At 62.1% G+C, this 17,779-nt stretch overlaps 2 protein-coding genes and 1 long non-coding RNA gene across 3 annotated transcripts in view; 1 reads left to right on the top strand and 2 right to left on the bottom strand.

The window, feature by feature from the left end:
• The window catches only part of COL5A3 (collagen type V alpha 3 chain), a 24,276-nt gene extending 15,747 nt beyond the window's left edge, over window positions 1–8,529 (bottom strand). The window contains exons 1-25 of the mRNA XM_061356497.1: window positions 8,475–8,529; window positions 7,297–7,455; window positions 6,457–6,670; window positions 6,024–6,186; window positions 4,981–5,106; window positions 4,786–4,905; window positions 4,390–4,479; window positions 4,175–4,267; window positions 4,045–4,086; window positions 3,900–3,941; window positions 3,762–3,824; window positions 3,570–3,644; window positions 3,413–3,496; window positions 2,625–2,681; window positions 2,473–2,526; window positions 2,349–2,402; window positions 2,046–2,099; window positions 1,918–1,971; window positions 1,796–1,840; window positions 1,657–1,710; window positions 1,014–1,058; window positions 870–923; window positions 727–771; window positions 592–645; window positions 469–513 (exon numbers count right to left, since the gene is read on the bottom strand). Coding sequence (XP_061212481.1) covers window positions 469–513; window positions 592–645; window positions 727–771; window positions 870–923; window positions 1,014–1,058; window positions 1,657–1,710; window positions 1,796–1,840; window positions 1,918–1,971; window positions 2,046–2,099; window positions 2,349–2,402; window positions 2,473–2,526; window positions 2,625–2,681; window positions 3,413–3,496; window positions 3,570–3,644; window positions 3,762–3,824; window positions 3,900–3,941; window positions 4,045–4,086; window positions 4,175–4,267; window positions 4,390–4,479; window positions 4,786–4,905; window positions 4,981–5,106; window positions 6,024–6,186; window positions 6,457–6,670; window positions 7,297–7,432 — 1,863 coding nt within the window. The 5' untranslated portion in view covers window positions 7,433–7,455; window positions 8,475–8,529. The remainder of the gene's footprint in view (window positions 1–468; window positions 514–591; window positions 646–726; window positions 772–869; window positions 924–1,013; window positions 1,059–1,656; window positions 1,711–1,795; window positions 1,841–1,917; window positions 1,972–2,045; window positions 2,100–2,348; window positions 2,403–2,472; window positions 2,527–2,624; window positions 2,682–3,412; window positions 3,497–3,569; window positions 3,645–3,761; window positions 3,825–3,899; window positions 3,942–4,044; window positions 4,087–4,174; window positions 4,268–4,389; window positions 4,480–4,785; window positions 4,906–4,980; window positions 5,107–6,023; window positions 6,187–6,456; window positions 6,671–7,296; window positions 7,456–8,474) is intronic.
• LOC133213920 (uncharacterized) lies at window positions 2,045–2,403 on the bottom strand. The gene is made up of 3 exons (XR_009725931.1): window positions 2,349–2,403; window positions 2,204–2,257; window positions 2,045–2,099 (listed from the first exon to the last, which is right to left on the bottom strand). It is a non-coding gene; the product is annotated as an uncharacterized LOC133213920 (long non-coding RNA).
• A 1,492-nt stretch (window positions 8,530–10,021) lies between the features above and the next one.
• Window positions 10,022–17,478, top strand: RDH8 (retinol dehydrogenase 8). Its single transcript, XM_061356543.1, has 6 exons — window positions 10,022–10,127; window positions 12,125–12,286; window positions 13,629–13,808; window positions 14,672–14,765; window positions 15,486–15,669; window positions 17,254–17,478. Exons 1-6 carry the CDS (start codon window positions 10,022–10,024, stop codon window positions 17,476–17,478), a joined length of 951 nt encoding a protein of 316 aa, XP_061212527.1.
• Window positions 17,479–17,779: the final 301 nt, after the last annotated feature.

Here is a 17,779-nt window from a genome sequence, read left to right as displayed (position 1 = left end):
ACTTCCCCTTGGAATGGGGACCCCATTCCCATGGGATAAGGACCCTGTCCCCTTGAGATAAGGACCCCATTCCCATGGGATAAGGGCCAAAATCCCCTTGGAATAAGGACCTCATTCCCCATGGGATAAGGACCCCATCCCCTTGAGATAAGGACCCCATTCCTATGGGGTAAGGACGCCATTCCCATGGGATAAAGAACCCATTCCCCATGGGATAAGGACCCCATTCCCATGGGGTAAGGATGCCATTCCCATGGGATAAAGAACCCATTCCCCATGGGATAAGGACCCCATTCCCATGGGATAAGGACCCCATTCCCCATGGAATAAGGACACCATTCCACTTGGAATAAAGACACCATTCCCATGGAATAAGGACCCCATTCCCGTGGGATAAGGACCCCATTCCCATGGAATACAGCCCCTATTCCCCATCCCAGTCCATCAGGCCTGGGTGCACCCCGTTACCTGCAGGCCCTTCTCTCCCGCTGCCCCTTCCCGGCCGGGATGACCCTGCAGGGATGGATGCACAAGGGCCGGGATTTGGGATCATTCCCGCAGCGATCCCACAGCCCCTTCCCTGTTACTCACCGGGGCCCCATCGGCTCCGGAGACCCCCGGCATCCCCGGCGCTCCCGGCAGGCCCTGGGTGGGAATGGGAGGCTTTAGGGATGCTGAGGGATGGGGATGGGATCCCCCCCCCATCCACACCAGGTCCTCACTCACCTTCTCCCCCGGCAGCCCCACAGGGCCCTGGGGACCGGGCAGACCCTAAGGGGTAACACAATGAGGGTGATGGGATGGGGTTCAGGGTGCCCCCCATCCCAGCCCCATAGGGACCCCCATTGGTACCCATCACCCTCAGGTACCTGTGGACCAGGGTTCCCTTGCTGCCCTGGGGGTCCTGGTTCTCCATGGATTCCCTAGGGAAGGGCAGAGGGGGTTTGGTCCCCATTCCGGGAGCATCCCAGTTAATCCAGGATGCAGGGGGGGGGTGTCCCAGTGGCACCCACCACATTGCCTTTAGGGCCTGGTGCTCCGTCAATGCCACTGGTACCCTGTGGAGAAAGGAGGGAGGGTTGGGGATGCTGAGCCCCAAGGTGATGCTGCACCCAAAGTGATGCTGCACCCTAAGGTGATGCTGCACCCCAAAGTGATGCTGCACCCTAAGGTGATGCTGCACCCCAAAGTGATGCTGCACCCTAAGTGATGCTGCACCCTAAGTGATGCTGAGCCCCAAGGTGGTGCTGCACCCAAAGTGATGCTGCGCCCCAAAGTGATGCTGCACCCTAAGGTGATGCTGCACCCCAAAGTGATGCTGCACCCAAAGTGATGCTGCACCCAAAAGCAATGCTGTGCCCCAAAGTGATGCTGCACCCCAAAGTGATGCTGCACCCCAAGGTGATGCTGCACCCCAAAGTGATGCTGCACCCAAAGTGATGCTGCATCCAAAGTGATGCTGCACCCAAAGTGATGCTGCACCCCAAAGTGATGCTGCACCCCAAAGTGATGCTGCAACCAAAGTGATGCTGCTCCCCCAAAGGTGATGCCGCACCCCAAGGTGATGCTGCACCCCAGTTGACGCTGCACCCCAATTGATGCTGCACCCCAAGTGCTGCTGCATGCTTGGAGGTGGGGACAGGATCAGTCTCCTACCGGTGGTCCAGGGGGCCCGGGGGAGCCCCGGGAGCCGCTCAAGCCTCTGCTGCCCTAAAACCAAGGAGAGGAGGGGTTGGGGGGGCCCGGGTCCCCCCATTACCCTCCCCCCATACCCCATGGTGGGAGCAGCACTCACCGGTTCCCCCGCCTGCCCCCGAGCTCCAGGGGGGCCATGGGAGCCCTGCAGGGGGGCACAAAGAGGAGCTGAGCCCATCCCGACCCCGCAGCACCTTCCCCATCCCTGCCCTCGCTCCTCACCTTGGCCCCCTTCTCCCCTTGGGGTCCTGCTGGTCCCGGCTTCCCCACGTCCCCCTATGGAGGATGGAGGCTGAAGCAGGATGGGGATGGAGGGGACAGGATGGGACCCGGTGCTGGTCCCCTCTTACCCTGTGCCCCTTCTCCCCCGGCAGCCCCGGCAGCCCATCGAAGCCTCTGTCTCCCTATGGGGTGGGCCAAGCATCGGGGTGAGCCCCGCATCACCCCCATATCCCCTCGCAACAAGGACATGGGGGTCTCAGCACCCATCCTGCCCCATTCACTGCACCTTAGGGCCGGGTTCCCCCGGCAGCCCCCTGGCACCGTCAGCTCCAGCACGGCCCTGGAATGGGAGGAATGGGAAGGGGCTGAGGATGGGAAGGGGATGGGGATGGGAAAGGGGGGGTGCAGAAGGGGACCCCCATGTTTGGTACCCGTCTGCCCAGCTTGCCCGGTGGTCCCGGTGCTCCCTGCATCCCGCGGGGCCCCTGATGGAGAGGAGGAGAGCATCAGAGCTGGGTCTGTTGCAGGCAGCCGGCCCCATTGAGTCCCACTCACCCTTGGCCCCACGTCCCCTGCGTCCCCTTTAAGGCCTGGGTGTCCTGGTGGGCCCTATAGTAACAAGGCAGGGGGGGGTGATGGGGAGATGAAGGTGGTGATGGTCGAGGGTGATGCTCAATGGGGGGGGGTCTCCCTGTGCTGGTACTCACCAGGGGGCCTGGGCGGCCGGTGAGCCCCATGGGACCTGGGGGACCCTTCATGGCAAGCTGCAGGTAGGAGGAGGAAGAGGAATGGAGGGGATGGAGGAAGAAGAGGGATGAAGGAGGAAGAAGAGGGATGAAGGAGGAAGAAGAGGGATGAAAGAGGAAGAAGAGGGATGAAGGGGAAGGAGGAAGAAGAGGGATGAAGGAGGAAGAAGAGGGATGAAAGAGGAAGAAGAGGGATGAAGGGCAAGGAGGAAGACAAGGGATGAAGGAGGAAGAAGAGGGATGAAGGAGGAAGAAGAGGGATGAAAGAGGAAGAAGAGGGATGAAGGGGCAGGAGGAAGAAGAGGGATGAAGGAGGAAGAAGAGGGATGAAGGAGGAAGAAGAGGGATGAAAGAGGAAGAAGAGGGATGAAGGGGCAGGAGGAAGAAGAGGGATGAAGGAGGAAGAAGAGGGATGAGGGAGGAAGACGAGGGATGAAGGGGAAGGAGGAAGAAGAGGGATGAAGGAGGAAGAAGAGGGATGAAAGAGGAAAAAGAGGGATGAAGGGGAAGGAGGAAGAAGAGGGATGAAGGAGGAAGAAGAGGGATGAAAGAGGAAGAAGAGGGATGAAGGGGCAGGAGGAAGAAGAGGGATGAAGGAGGAAGAAGAGGGATGAAAGAGGAAGAAGAGGGATGAAGGAGGAAGAAGAGGGATGAAGGGGAAGGAGGAAGAAGAGGGATGAAGGGGAAGGAGGAAGAAGAGGGATGAGAGGGCAGGAGGAAGACGAGGGCTTGGAGCGGGGGGTCCCCACCTTCGCCTGCTGCAGGATCGCTTGGGCTTGAGCCTCTTGGAAGGAAACAGCGGGAGCCTTGAGGGAGTCGCTTCCGAACTGGAACTGGAGGCGAGGAGCGGGATGAGGGAGCGGGAGCATCCCTGCATCCCCCGGGGCGGCCCCATCCTGCTCTTACCGGTAGCATGAGGATGGTCCCTGCGGGGCCTCGGATCCCGTCAGCTCCAGGCAGCCCCGGCCGTCCCGAGGGACCCTGGAATGCGATGGGAAAAGGGGATGGGGAAAGGGGGGGGCTGAGCCGGTCCGGGCTCGCAGCTCCATCCCCCTGCAGGCACCGACGGGTCCCGGCACGGCCCCGGCTGCTCCGTACCTGATCCCCGCGCTCCCCGGGTAAGCCTGGGAGCCCCGGGGGGCCCGGGGGCCCCGGTTCTCCCTATGGGGACACAAAGGCACCGGTGAGGCTTTGGGAAGCTCCCGGCCCTTCCCATTGCAGCTCCCGCATCCTCACCGCAGTGCCTGGGGGTCCCGGGGGGCCCTGGAATCCACGACCCTAAAGGGAAAGAGGCCCCAAGAGCATCATAAAGGAAAAAGGGGGGGGGTCCTGGAGGATGGGAAGCGGGGGGGGGGCACAAGGCCCCTTGGGTCCCACTCACCGGTTCCACAGTGCCTGGGTCCCCCTTGTCCCCCTTCAAGCCCTGCATGAGGAGGAGTTGGGGTGAAGGGACCCCCCCCTTCCACACTGTGCTGGGGGGGGGGGGTCCCCATCCTCACCCTCAGCGTTACCTGGGCAACCGGGATCACCAGCGCATCCCGGTCAGCATCTCCATTGCTGTGGTCCTCATAGCCCGTGCTGCTGGTGCCATCCTCCTCCAGCTCCTATGGGATTGGGGGGAGATGGAGGGATGCAAATGGGGTTTAGGGGGATGATGATGATGATGGTGATGATGATGATGATGATGATGGTGATGATCCCCGCTTCCTGCCCCTGCTGCTGTTACCATGGAGGGGTTCAGGGGGATGCTGATGGTGGTCGGGAGCTGGGAGCTGGGTGCTGGCGTCGAGGTGCCGAGGGCATCGGGATCGGGCCCCTTTTTGGGATGAGGGAAAACAAGAGGGAGCCGCTGCAGCTCCAGGGCTCATCCACAGATCCCATAGATCCCAAGGAGGAGCCGGAGCCAACGGAGCCAAAGGTCCGGCTCCAGCATCACTGGAGCTGCATCCCAAGCCAGGCCAATGAGGAGGCTGGGGATGGCTCCGGATGCAGCAGCGGTCCTTTGGGATGCAGCTGCATCCATCCCCTATTCCCTCTAGAGCGGGTCGGGGGTCACCCAACCACGCAGGAGGTTGAACTGGGCTCACTGGGTTAACTGGGAGGGGTTAAACACATCCCATACCCTGCTCCCCAGCGCAGGGGCCTCATCCTGCTCCTTGTTCCTCTTCTTCTTGCCCTTGCCCTTGCGCTTCCCTTTCCCTTTGCCCTTCCTACGTGGGGCAGAGGGGGGCTCCGGGGGGCTCTGCAAATAAAGGGGGGTTCAATGCACATAGGATGGACCCTACAGGGATGCTGGGGGGGGTCCTTGGATGCTCACCTCCTCCTCTGGGAATGGGGCTTGCAGTGGGAAGCGCAGGGGATGCTGGCACCCGGGCATATGGAGCTGGCAATAGGAACGGGCAGCCTCCGGGTCCGGCAGCACCAGTAACTGCTGGATGTCCCCCTGCAGCAAGGAGCAAAGGGGGGGGCACAAGGGTCTGACCCCCCCCCCCATAACTGCACCCCACGGCTCTTGGGGTGCCCGTGCCCAAAGCATCCCCGTGGGATGGGGCAGGAACCCCCTTGGGGGGCAGTGAACAAAGGGAGCCTTGTGGGGACAAAGGGGCCCCCCCCGCCCCGGCTGCCTCAATGGGGCCTCTTTGCCCGTGGGCAGTGGCATTTGCAGGCAGAAGGAATGCAGGCAGGGGATGGGGATGCGGGGAAAGGGGTGGGGATACAGGGAAAGGGATGGAGACAGAGCAGATGGGATGGGGATACAGGGAAAGGGATGGGGACACGGGAAAAGGGATGGGGACACAGAGCAGGGGATGGGGACACGGGAAAAAGGATGGGGACACAGGGAAAGGGATGGAGACATAGGAAAAGGGATAGGGACACAGGGAAAGGGATGAGGACAGAGCCCAAGAGATGGGGACCCAGGGAAGGGGATGGGGACACAGGGAAAGGGATGGGGACACAGAGAAAGGGATGGGGACACAGGGAAAGGGATGAGGACAGAGCCCAAGGGATGGGGACACAGGGAAAGGGATGGGGACCCAGGGAAAGGGATGGGGACCAAGGAAAAGGGATGGGGACAGAGCCCAAGGGATGGGGACACGGGAAAAGGGATGGAGACACAGAGCAGGGGATGGGGACACAGGGAGAGGGATGGGGACAGAGCCCAAGGGATAGGGACACAGGGAAAGGGATGGGGACACAGGGAAAGGGATGAGGACAGAGCCCAAGGGATGGGGACACAGCAAAGGGGATGGGGACCCAGGGAAAGGGATGGGGACACAGGGAAAGGGACGGGTACCATGCCCAGTGGGTGCCCCCCCCCCCCATCACTCCCAGGCTCCAGGATGCAGGGGTCGGACCCACCTCAAAGCGCTCCTCATCCATCAGCCCCCCCCCGACCACGGTGACCCCTTGGGTGCTGATCAGGGGCCGAGGTCCCCGCAGCAACGGGAGCGTGGCCACGAGGTGACAATCGAGCATCAAGGACACGGTGGTACCCTCCACGGCCAGGGCCACGCGGTGCCACCTGCATCCATCCCCATAGCAACCCAATGATGGGTACCCAATGGTGGATGCATCAATGGTGGGTACCCAATGATGGGTACACAATGATGGATGCATCAATGGTGGGTACCCAATGGTGGGTACCCAATGGTGGATGCATCAATGGTGGGTACCCAATGATGGTACCCAATGGTGGATGCATCAATGGATGGGGCCCAAAGGGAGCAAGAGGGCCGCATCCTGAGCATCCCCATCCTGAGCATCCCCACCCCAGTACCGCACCAGCACCCACCGGCCGTCAGCCAGGTTGACCCTATGGAAGGTGGGATAACGCTCCGGGGGTGGGTTCCCATCCTGGTCCTCATAGAGGAAGACGGGGGAGAGCCCCAGCTCCAGGCCCAGCTGCTGAGCACCGCGCTCGTCGTACACGGACAGGAGGAAGGATTGAGCCCCGCGCCGCGCGCGCACCGTGGCCACGATGGAGAAGTTCTCCGGGAAGGGGGTGTCTGCAGTGGGGAGGAAATGGGGGGCACCCAACATTGGGGACCCATCAGTGGGGGACCCATCAGTGGGAACCCATCAGTGGGAACCCAGGTATCCATCAGTGGGGTATCCATCACTGAGTACCCATCAGTGGGGTATCCATCAGTGGGTACCCAGGTATCCATCAGTGGGAACCCATCAGTGGGGTATCCATCAGTGGGAACCCATCAGTGGCAACCCATCAGTGGGAACCCATCAGTGGGGTATCCATCAGTGGGAACCCACCTTTGGGATAGCCATCAGTGGGGCACCCAACACTGGGAACCCATCAGTGGGAACCCATCAGTGGGTACCCATCATTGGGAATCCATCAGTGGGGCACCCATCATTCGGAAGCCATCATTGGGAATCCATCACTGTGGCACCCATCAGTGGGGGACCCATCAGTGGGTACCCATCATTGATGCATCCGCCATTGGGTACCCATCATTGGGGCACCCATCATTGGGGCAACCATCACTGGGTACCCACCATTGATGCATCCGCCACTGGGTACCCACCATTGATGCACCCACCATTGGGCACCCATCATTGGGGCACCCATCACAGGGGCACCCATGACCGGTCCCCGTGCAGGTGGGTGCCGTACCGGGGAAGAGCAGCCGGGTGGGCGCGCTGTGCTGGGTGCCGTTATCCACATGGAACGCCAGATCCGGTTCCGGGGTACCGGGGCGCTGCGGGCAGAGCCCGGTGGTGATGGAGACCCCATGGCGGCCGTGCTGCATCCCCAGTGCCCGCAGCACATCCACTGGGAGGGCAGGGACAGCGCTCAGAACCCATGGGGACCTCCTTTATCAGTGGGACCCCTTTATCCATGGGACCCGCTTTATCCATTACACCCCCTTTATCCATGGACCCCCTTTATCCATGGGACCCCCTTTATCCATGGGACCCCCACATCCATGGGACCCCTTTATCCATGGGACCCCCTTATCCACGACTCCCTTATCCATGGGACCCCCTTTACCCATTGGACCCCCCCACCCATGGGACCCCTTTATCCATGGGACCCCCTTTATCCATTGCACCCCCCCATCCATGGCACCCCCGTTATCCACGCCCCCCCCCATCACCCAAACTGATTCGGGGGGGGGGGTGTCCCCAATCCCCTCCCCCCCCCCCCGGGCTCCGGCAGCGCCGCTCCCAGGCCCCTCCTGACCCCGCTTCCTGCTGGGGGCTCCCCAGGGACCCCCCCCCCCGGGGCTGCGAACCCCGGTAGGGGGGGGGAGGGGAAAGGGGGGGCAGAGCCGGAATGGGGATGGGACCCACAGCTCCCAGAGCCCCAGAGCCCCCATAGCCCCCATTGTCCCCATAGCCCCCACAGCCCCATAGCCCCCTAAACACCCATACCCCCATAGCTCATATAGCCCCTATAGCCCCCCATAACCCCCATAGCCCCCATAGCCTCCATAGCCCCCAGAGCCCCATAGCCCCCATAACCCCCATAGCCCCCCATAGCCCCTGTAACCCCCATAGCCCCATAGCCCCCCATTGTCCCCATACACCCTCATAGCCCCATAGCCCCCATAACCCCCAAACCCCCATAACCCCCATAGCCCCCCATTGTCCCCAAACCCCCCACGACCCACAAACGCCCCCCCCCACTCCCCTTGTTGTGGGGGGGTCGACACTGGACCCCAAAACCAAGACACCCCGGGGGGGGGCGCACCCCAAAACCCTATGGGGGGGGGGAGGGGTCTCTGTCCGTGGTGCTGAAGGCGGAGCCCACCCCCCCCCCACACACACACACACCCCCCCCCCCGGTACCTGCGCGGGCCGCGGGCAGCGCCTGCAGCGCCGTGAGGAGCGCGGCGAGGAACGGGAAGGGCTCCATGGGGGGGGCTTGGAACGGGACCGGCAACGGGAACGGGAACGGGAATGGGAGCGGGAACAGGACCGGGAATGGGAACGGGACCGGGAACGGGACCGGGAACGGGACCGGGAATGGGAGCGGGACCGGGAATGGGAACGGGACCGGGACCGGGAGTGGGAACGGGAACGGGAATGGGAACGGGAACGGGACCGGGAAAGGGATCGGGAGCGGGTTCGGGAATGGGAACGGGAGCGGGAACGGGACCGGGACCGGGAACAGGAACGGGAAAGGGATCGGGATCGGGAATGGGAACGGGACCGGGAATGGGAACGGGATCGGGAATGGGAACGGGATCGGGAATGGGAACGGGACCGGGAGCGGGAATGGGAACGGGACCGGGAATGGGAACGGGTGGGACGGAGCCGGACGGGACGGGATGGGGTGGGAGGATGGGGGGAGGGGAGGGAGGGGGGGAGGGGGCGGCCCCCGCCCCGCTGCCGGCCCAAGGGAGGGACCGGGACCAGTAAAGGGGGGGGAGGGGAGCGGGGGTGGGGGGTGTGGGGGGGGGTGGGGGGGAGGAGCACGGAGGAACAGGGAGGAGGTGGGGAGCGGACCCCAAACCCCACAGGGGGGTTATGGGGCACAGACCCTATATTGAGGTTATAGGGCACAGACCCTATATTAAGGTTATAGGGCACAGAGCACAGTGAGGCTATGGGGCACAGACCCTATATTAAGGTTATAGGGCACAGAGAGCACACACTGAGGTTATAGGGCACAGACCCTATACTGAGGTTATAGGGCACAGACCCTATATTAAGGTTATAGGGCACAGAGAGCACACAGTGAGGCTGTGGGGTGCAGACCCTATACTGAGGTTATAGGGCACAGAGCACACACTGAGGCTATGGGGCACAGACCCTATATTAAGGTTATAGGGCACAGAGAGCACACACTGAGGTTATAGGGCACAGACCCTATACTGAGGTTATAGGGCACAGACCCTATATTAAGGTTATAGGGCACAGAGAGCACACACTGAGGTTATAGGGCACAGACCCTATACTGAGGTTATAGGGCACAGACCCTATATTAAGGTTATAGGGCACAGAGAGCACACACTGAGGTTATAGGGCACAGACCCTATATTAAGGTTATGGGCACAGAGAGCACACCAACCCAAAAACACAAAACTGAGGTTATAGGGCACAGACCCTATACTGAGGTTATAGGGCACAGACCCTATATTAAGGTTATAGGGCACAGAGAGCACACACTGAGGTTATAGGGCACAGACCCTATATTAAGGTTATGGGGCACAGAGAGCACACAGTGAGGCTGTGGGGTGCAGACCCTATACTGAGGTTATAGGGCACAGAGCACACTGAGGTTATGGGGCACAGAGTGCACACGGTGCTTATGGGGCACTCCCCCCCCCGGGCTGCCCTGGGCTCCCTCTCCCCACGTGACCCCTGAGCCCATAAGCGCCTTTGGCGCAGGCATGGCCGCCCCCCCGGCCCGCACCGTGCTCGTCACCGGCTGCTCCTCGGGCATCGGCCTGGCCCTGGCCGCCAGACTGGCGAAGGACCCGGGGGGGAGATTCCAGGGTGAGGAATGGGGGGGGGGGGGGGGGGGCGGGGAAGGGGGGGATGGGAAGGTGAGAAATGGGGGGGGAGGGGAATGGGGGGGGAATGGTGGGGATGGGAAGGGGGGGATGGGAAGGGGGACAGGGGGGTGAGAAATGGGGGGGTGAGAAATGGGGGGGATGGGAAGGGGGAAGGGGGGGGAACAGGAAGGGGGGAATGGGGGGGATAGGAAGGGGGGATGTGGTGAATGGGGGGTGAGAAAGGGGGGGAAATGGGAAGGGGGGGATGGGAAGGGGGGATAGGGGGGTGAGAAATGGGGGGGATGGGAAGGGGGGATGGGTGGGGATAGGAACGGGGCAAACGGGAAGGGGGGGATGGGGGAATGGGGGGGATGGGAAGGGGGGTGGAGGGGTGAGAAATGGGAGGGAATGGGCACGGGGGGATGGGAGAAATGGGGAAATGGGGGGGCATGGGGGGATGGTGGGGTGAGAAATCGGGGGGTGGGAAATGAAGGGATGTGGAAATGGGGTGGTGAGAAATGAGGGGGGAATGAGGGGTATGGGGGGGATGGGAAGAGGGGATGGGGGGTGATAAATGGGGGGGGAATGGGGGAGATGAGGAATGGGGAGAATGGGGGGGAATGGGTAGCGGAGGATTGAGGGGTGGGGGTTGGAGAGCTCCCAATGAGCTCTGAATGGGCTCCCAATGGGATCGCAATGGACTCCCAATGGGCTCCCAATGGAATCCCAATGAGCTCCCAATGGAATCCCAATGAGCTCCCAATGAAATCCCAATGAGCTCCCAATGGGCTCCCAACGAGCTCCCAATGGACTCCCAATGGGCTCCCAATGGGATCCCATTCAGCTCCCAATGGGCTCCCAATGGCTCCCAATGAGCTCCCAATGAACTCCCAATGGGATCCCAATGAGCTCCCAATGAGCTCCCAATGGACTCCCAATGGGATCCCAGTCAGCTCCCAATGGGCTCCCAATGGCTCCCAATGAGCTCCCAATGAACTCCCAATGGGATCCCAATGAGCTCCCAATGGGCTCCCAAGGGGATACCAATGAGCTCCCAATGGACTCCCAATGGAATCCCAATGGGCTCCCAATGAGCTCCCAATGAACTCCCAATGGGCTCCCAATGAGCTCCCAATGGGCTCCCAATGGGTTCTCAATGAGCTCCCAATGAGCTCCCAATGAGCTCCCAATGGGCTCCCAGTAGGATCCTAGTCAGCTCCCAATGAGATCCCAATGAGCTCCCAATGGGCTCCCAATGAGCTCCCAATGAGCTCCCAGTCAGTTCCCAATGAGCTCCCAATGGGATCCCAATGAGCTCCCAATGAGCTCCCAGTTAGCTCCCAATGAGCTCCCAATGAGTTCCCAATGGCTCCCAATGAGCTCCCAATGGGCTCCCAATGGGTTCTCAATGAGCTCCCAATGAGCTCCCAATGGGCTCCCAGTAGGATCCTAGTCAGCTCCCAATGAGATCCCAATGAGCTCCCAATGAGCTCCCAATGGGCTCCAAATGAGCTCCCAATGGGATCCCAATGAGCTCCCAATGAGCTCCCAGTTAGCTCCCAATGAGCTCCCAATGAGTTCCCAATGGTGCCCAATGAGCTCCCAATGGGCTCTAAATGAGCTCCCAATGGGCTCCAAATGAGCTCCCAATGGGCTCCCAATGATCTCCCAATGGGATCCCAATCAGCTCCCAATGAGTTCCCAATGAGCTCCCAATGAGTTCCCAATGAGCTCCCAATGGAATCCCAATGAGCTCCAAATGGGATCGCAGTGAGCTCCCAATGGACTCCCAATGGGATCCCGATGAGCTGCCAATGAGCTCCCAATGGGTTCCCAATGAGCTCCCCATGGGCTCCCAGTAGGATCCCAGTCAGCTCCCAGTAAGAACCCAGTGGACTCCCAATGGGATTCCAGTCAGCTCCCAGTGGGCTCCCAGTAGGATCCCAGTAAGAACCCAGTGGGCTCCCCATGTGCTCTATCCCCATGGTCCCCCCGCAGTCATCGCCACCATGCGGGACCTGGGCAAGAGCCGGAAGCTGGAGGAGGAGGCGGGCTCGGCGCTGGGGCGGACGCTGAGCATCCGGCGCCTGGACGTGTGCAGCGACAGCTCCGTGGCCGAGTGCATGGCCAGCATCCCCGGGGGGCACGTGGATGTGCTGGGTGAGGACTATGGGGCGGCTATGGGGTACCTATGGGGTACCTATGGGACAGCTATGGGGCAGCTATGGGGCAGCTATGGGGCTCAGCTATGGGGCTGCTATGGGGCAGCTATGGGGCAGCTATGGGGTACCTATGGGGCAGCTATGGGGCAGCTATGGGGCTGAGCTATGGGGCAGCTATGGGGCAGCTATGGGGTACCTATGGGGCAGCTATGGGGCAGCTATGGGGCTGCTATGGGGCTCAGCTATGGGACCCAGCTATGGGGATGCTATGGAGCTCTGCTATGGGGCTCAGCTCTGGGGCTGCTATGGGGCTCAGCTATGGGGCTCAGCTATGGAGCCCAGCTATGGGGCCCAGCTATGAGGCTGCTATGGGGCTCAGCTATGGAGCCCAGCTATGGGGCTGAGCTATGGGGCAGCCGTGGGTCTGATGCGTGGGGCGCAGTGAACAACGCCGGCGTGGGGCTGGTGGGGCCGCTGGAGAGCACGAGCCTGGAGCAGATGAAGGGCTCAGCTATGGGGCTCAGCTATGGGGCTCAGCCATGGGGCTCAGCCATGGGGCTCAGCTATGGGGCAGCCGTGGGTCTGACGCGTGGGGCGCAGTGAACAACGCCGGTGTGGGGCTGGTGGGGCCGCTGGAGAGCACGAGCCTGGAGCAGATGAAGGGCTCAGCTATGGGGCTGAGCTATGGGGCAGCCATGGGGTACCTATGGGGCTGAGCTATGGGGCAGCCGTGGGTCTGATGTGTGGGGCGCAGTGAACAACGCCGGCGTGGGGCTGGTGGGGCCGCTGGAGAGCACGAGCCTGGAGCAGATGAAGGGCTCAGCTATGGGGCTCAGCTATGGGGCAGCCATGGGGCAGCCGTGGGTCTGACGCGTGGGGCGCAGTGAACAACGCCGGCGTGGGGCTGGTGGGGCCGCTGGAGACACGATGGAGCAGATGAAGGGCTCAGCTATGGGTCAGCTATGGGGCAGCTATGGGGCAGCCGTGGGTCACGCGTGGGGCGCAGTGAACAACGCCGGCGTGGGGCTGGTGGGGCCGCTGGAGAGCACGAGCCTGGAGCAGATGAAGGGCTCAGCTATGGGGCTCAGCTATGGGTTACCTATGGGGCTCAGCTATGGGGCTGAGCTATGGGGCTCAGCTATGGGGCTCAGCTATGGGGCAGCTATGGGGCAGCTATGGGGCAGCCGTGGGTCTGACGCGTGGGGCGCAGTGAACAACGCCGGCGTGGGGCTGGTGGGGCCGCTGGAGAGCACGAGCCTGGAGCAGATGAAGGGCTCAGCTATGGGGCTCAGCTATGGGGCAGCCATGGGGCAGCCGTGGGTCTGATGTGTGGGGCGCAGTGAACAACGCCGGCGTGGGGCTGGTGGGGCCGCTGGAGAGCACGAGCCTGGAGCAGATGAAGGGCGTCTTCGAGACCAACTTCTTCGGCGCCGTGCGCATGATCCGCGCCGTGCTCCCCGCCATGAAGCGCCGGCGCCGCGGCCACATCCTGGTGCTCAGCAGCGTCATGGGGCTGCAGGGTGAGGGGGGCCCCCATTGAACACAATGGGGGGGTCCCATCCCATTGAACACAATAGGGGTCCCATTGAAGACAATAAGGGGCATTGAACACAATGAGGGGGCCATTGAACACAATGGGGGCATTGAACGCAATGGGGGTCCCATTGAACACAATGGGGGGGCATTGAATCCAATGGGGGTCCCATTGAACACAATGGGGGGGTCCCGTCCCATTGAACACAATGGGGGGGCATTGAACACAATGGGGGCATTGAACACAATGGGGGGCCCATTGAACACAACGGGGGGGCATTGAATCCAATGGGGGTCCCATTGAACACAATGGGGGGCCATTGAAGACAATGGGGGGCATTGAACACAATGGGGGGGTCCCGTCCCATTGAACACAATGGGGGAGCCATTGAACACAATGGGGGGGTCCCATTGAGCTCTGAACACAATGGGGTGCCACTGAACACAACGGGGGACACTGAACACAATGGGGTGCCATTGAACACAATGGGGGACACTGAACACAAGGGGGGTATCCCATTGAACACAATGGGGGGGTATTGAACACAATGGGGGACACTGAACACAATGGGGGGGTACTGAACACAATGGGGGGCATTGAACACAATGGGGCTCCCATTGAACACAATGGGGGGGCATTGAAGAAGGGGGTGTCCCATTGAACCCAAGGGGGGTCCCTGGAGCTCAGCACCCACCCAAGGGGGTGATCCCATTGAACCCAAGGGGGGGATCCCACTGAACCCAAACGGGAGTCCATGGAGCTCAGCACCCAATGGGGGTCCCATTGAACCCAATGGGGCTCCCACTGCCCCCAGTGGTGCCGCATGGGCTCAGGCGCTCTCCCTGCCAGGGGTGGTGTTCAATGACGTTTACTCCGCCTCCAAGTTCGCGGTGGAGGGGTTCTGTGAGAGCCTGGCAGTGCAGCTCCTGCAGTTCGATGTCCAGTGAGTGCAGGCCTGGGCTGGCACCAGGGCACAGACCCCCCCACATCCCCATCCCATCCTATCCCATCCCTATCTCAACCTCATCCCCCTCCCATCACCTCCCATCCCCATCCCATCCCATCCACTTCCCCATTCCCATCCTCATCCCCATCCCCACCCCATTCCCATCCCATCCCCATCCCATCCGACCCCATTCCCATCCCATCCCCTCTGCATCCCCATCCCCTCCCCATCCCATCCCCACCCCATTCCCATCCTATCCTATCCCCATCACATCTCACCCCATCCCCATTCCCACCCCATTCCCATCCCCATCCCATCCCATTCCCACCCCATTCCCATCCCCATCCCACCCCATTACCATCCATCCACCCACCCACCACCCATCCCACCCATTCCCACCCATCCTATCCCCACCCCATTCCCATCCCCATCCCATCCCATCCCCACCCAATTCCCATCCCCATCCCCTCCCCATCCCACCCCATTCCCATCCCATCCTATCCCCATCCCCATCACATCTCACCCTTTCCCCATTCCCACCCCCTCCCCATCCCAACCCCTCCCATCCCCATCCCACCCGATCCCATCCTATCCCCATCCCATCCCCATTCCCATCCCCATCCCCATTCCCATCCCCATCCCCATTCCCATCCCCATCCCATCCCCTCCCCATCCCACCCCCATCCCCATCTCACCCCATTCCCATCCCATTCCCAGTGTGTCCCTGGTGGAGCCAGGCCCGGTGTGCACGGACTTCGAGCTGAAGCTGCTGGAGGAGGTTTCGCGCTCCGAGTACCCCGGCACGGATGCGGCCACCTTGGGGTACTTCCGGGACGTTTACATCCCTGCTTCCCAGGAGATCTTCCGCACGCTGGGGCAGAGCCCCGGAGCCGTGGCCGAGGTGCGGAGCTGACCCATGGGATACGGGAATGGGAACGGGAACGGTCCTCAGCATCACCTGGTTGCCATGGGAACACCGCCAGGGATGGGGCATCCAAACCTGCTCCATTCCTGCCATCCCAGGGTACCAGAGGGAAGAGCTTTCCTTATCCCCATCCCTTCCAGATGGGTTCCAGTGTGAACCCCATCAGTGCTTGGGATCCCTCTCCATAGCCCTGCATCCCCTTGGGACACTGGGAGATGCTCGGAGGTGTCCCAGGAATTCCTCCTCTCCAGCCCCAATGTTCTCCATAAGGCAGCTGCTCCAGCTCCGATCATCCCTGGGGGCTCCTTTGCTCCGTGTCCTTACCCTGAGGTCAATGAATGCAGCACCCAAGTGGGATCAGAGCAGAGGGGACGGATCCCTCCTTGGATCCCCTGGGAAGCATCCACTTGCATCCATCCCTTTGCTCCGTGTCCTTCCATTGAAGCCAACGGATGCAGCATCCAAGTGGGATCAAAGCAGTGGGTCCAGCTCCCTCCATCCCCTCAGGCAGCCCCCACTGCATCCATCCCTTTGCTCCATGCCCTTCCATTGAAGCCAACGGGTGCAGCATCCAAAGCAGTGGGTCCAGCTCCCTCCATCCTCTGGGCAGCTCCCATTGGCTCCATCCCTTTGCTCCATGCCCTTCCATTGAAGCCAAGGGATGCAGCATCCAAAGCAATGGGTCCAGCTCCCTGCATCCCCTCGGGCCGCTCCCAGTGGCTCTCTGCATGCCCCCCCCCCACCCCCCACCCCCTCGGGCCGCTCCCATTGGCCCCCCACCCCCTCGGCCACTCCCATTGGCTCCATCCCTTTGCTCCATGTCCTTCCATTGAAGCCAAGGGATGCAGCATCCAAAGCAATGGGTCCAGCTCCCTCCATCCCCTCGGGCCGCTCCCATTGGCTCCCTGCATCCCCTCGGGCCGCTCCCATTGGCTCCCTGCATCCCCTCGGGCCGCTCCCATTGGCTCTGCATCCCCTCGGGCCGCTCCCATTGGCTCCCTCCTCCCTCGGGCCGCTCCCATTGGCTCCCTCCTCCCTGGGCCGCTCCCATTGGCTCCCTCCATCCCCTCGGGCCGCTCCATTGGCCCCCCATCCCTCGGGCCGCTCCCATTGCTCCCTCCATCCCCTCCGGGCAGCTCCCATTGCATCCATCCCTTTGCTCCATGCCCTTCCATTGAAGCCAACGGGTGCAGCATCCAAAGCAGAGGGTCCACTCCCATCCCCTCGGGCCGCTCCATTGGCTCCCTCCATCCCCTCGGGCCGCTCCCATTGGCTCCCTCCATCCCCTCGGGCCGCTCCCATTGGCTCCCTCCACCCCCTCGGGCCGCTCCCATTGGCTCCATCCCTTTGCTCCATGCCCTTCCATTGAAGCCAAGGGATGCAGCATCCAAAGCAGAGGGTCCAGCTCCCTGCATCCCCTCGGGCCGCTCCCATTGGCTCCCTGCATCCCCTCGGGCCGCTCCCATTGGCTCCCTCCATCCCCTCGGGCCGCTCCCATTGGCTCCCTGCATCCCCTCGGGCCGCTCCCATTGGCTCCCTCCACCGCATCCATCCCCGCAGGCCATCGTGGCGGTGCTGTGCGCTCGCCCGCCGCCGTTCCGCACTCAGACCAACGCTCTCTACACGCCGGTGCTGGCGCTCAAGGTCGCGGACCCGTCCGGGGAGCTCTCGGTGCGGGCCCTGCACCGCCTCCTCTTCCGGCACAGCGGCCTCCTGCGGCTCAGCGCTGCCGCCCTGCGCTGCCTCACCTGCGGCTGCCTGCGCCGACGGGTGCGGCCGCTCTGAGCCCGACACGGCGGCCGGGGGCGGCCATGGAGCAATGGGGGGCTATGGGGGGCTATAGGGGTGATGGGGTAAATATAGGGGTGATGGGGAAAGCAATGGGGGCTTATAGGGGTGATGGGGTAAAGGGGGCAATGGGGTGATAGAGCAATGGGGGGTTATAGGGGCTATAGGGGTGATGGGGTAAAGGGGGTTATAGGGGTTATAGGGGTGATGGGGTAAAGGGGGGCAATGGGGGGCTATAGGGGTTATAGGGGTGATGGGGTAAAGGGGGGTTATAGGGGTTATAGGGATGATGGGGTAA

The sequence above is a fragment of the Neopsephotus bourkii genome, unplaced genomic scaffold, assembly GCF_033783945.1.
Source record: "Neopsephotus bourkii isolate Nb327-2 ecotype Australia unplaced genomic scaffold, CSIRO-AGI_Nbou_v1 NB_857, whole genome shotgun sequence".
NCBI classification, from domain to species: Eukaryota; Metazoa; Chordata; class Aves; order Psittaciformes; family Psittacidae; genus Neopsephotus; species Neopsephotus bourkii.
This window is presented reverse-complemented; position numbering and strand designations above follow the sequence as displayed.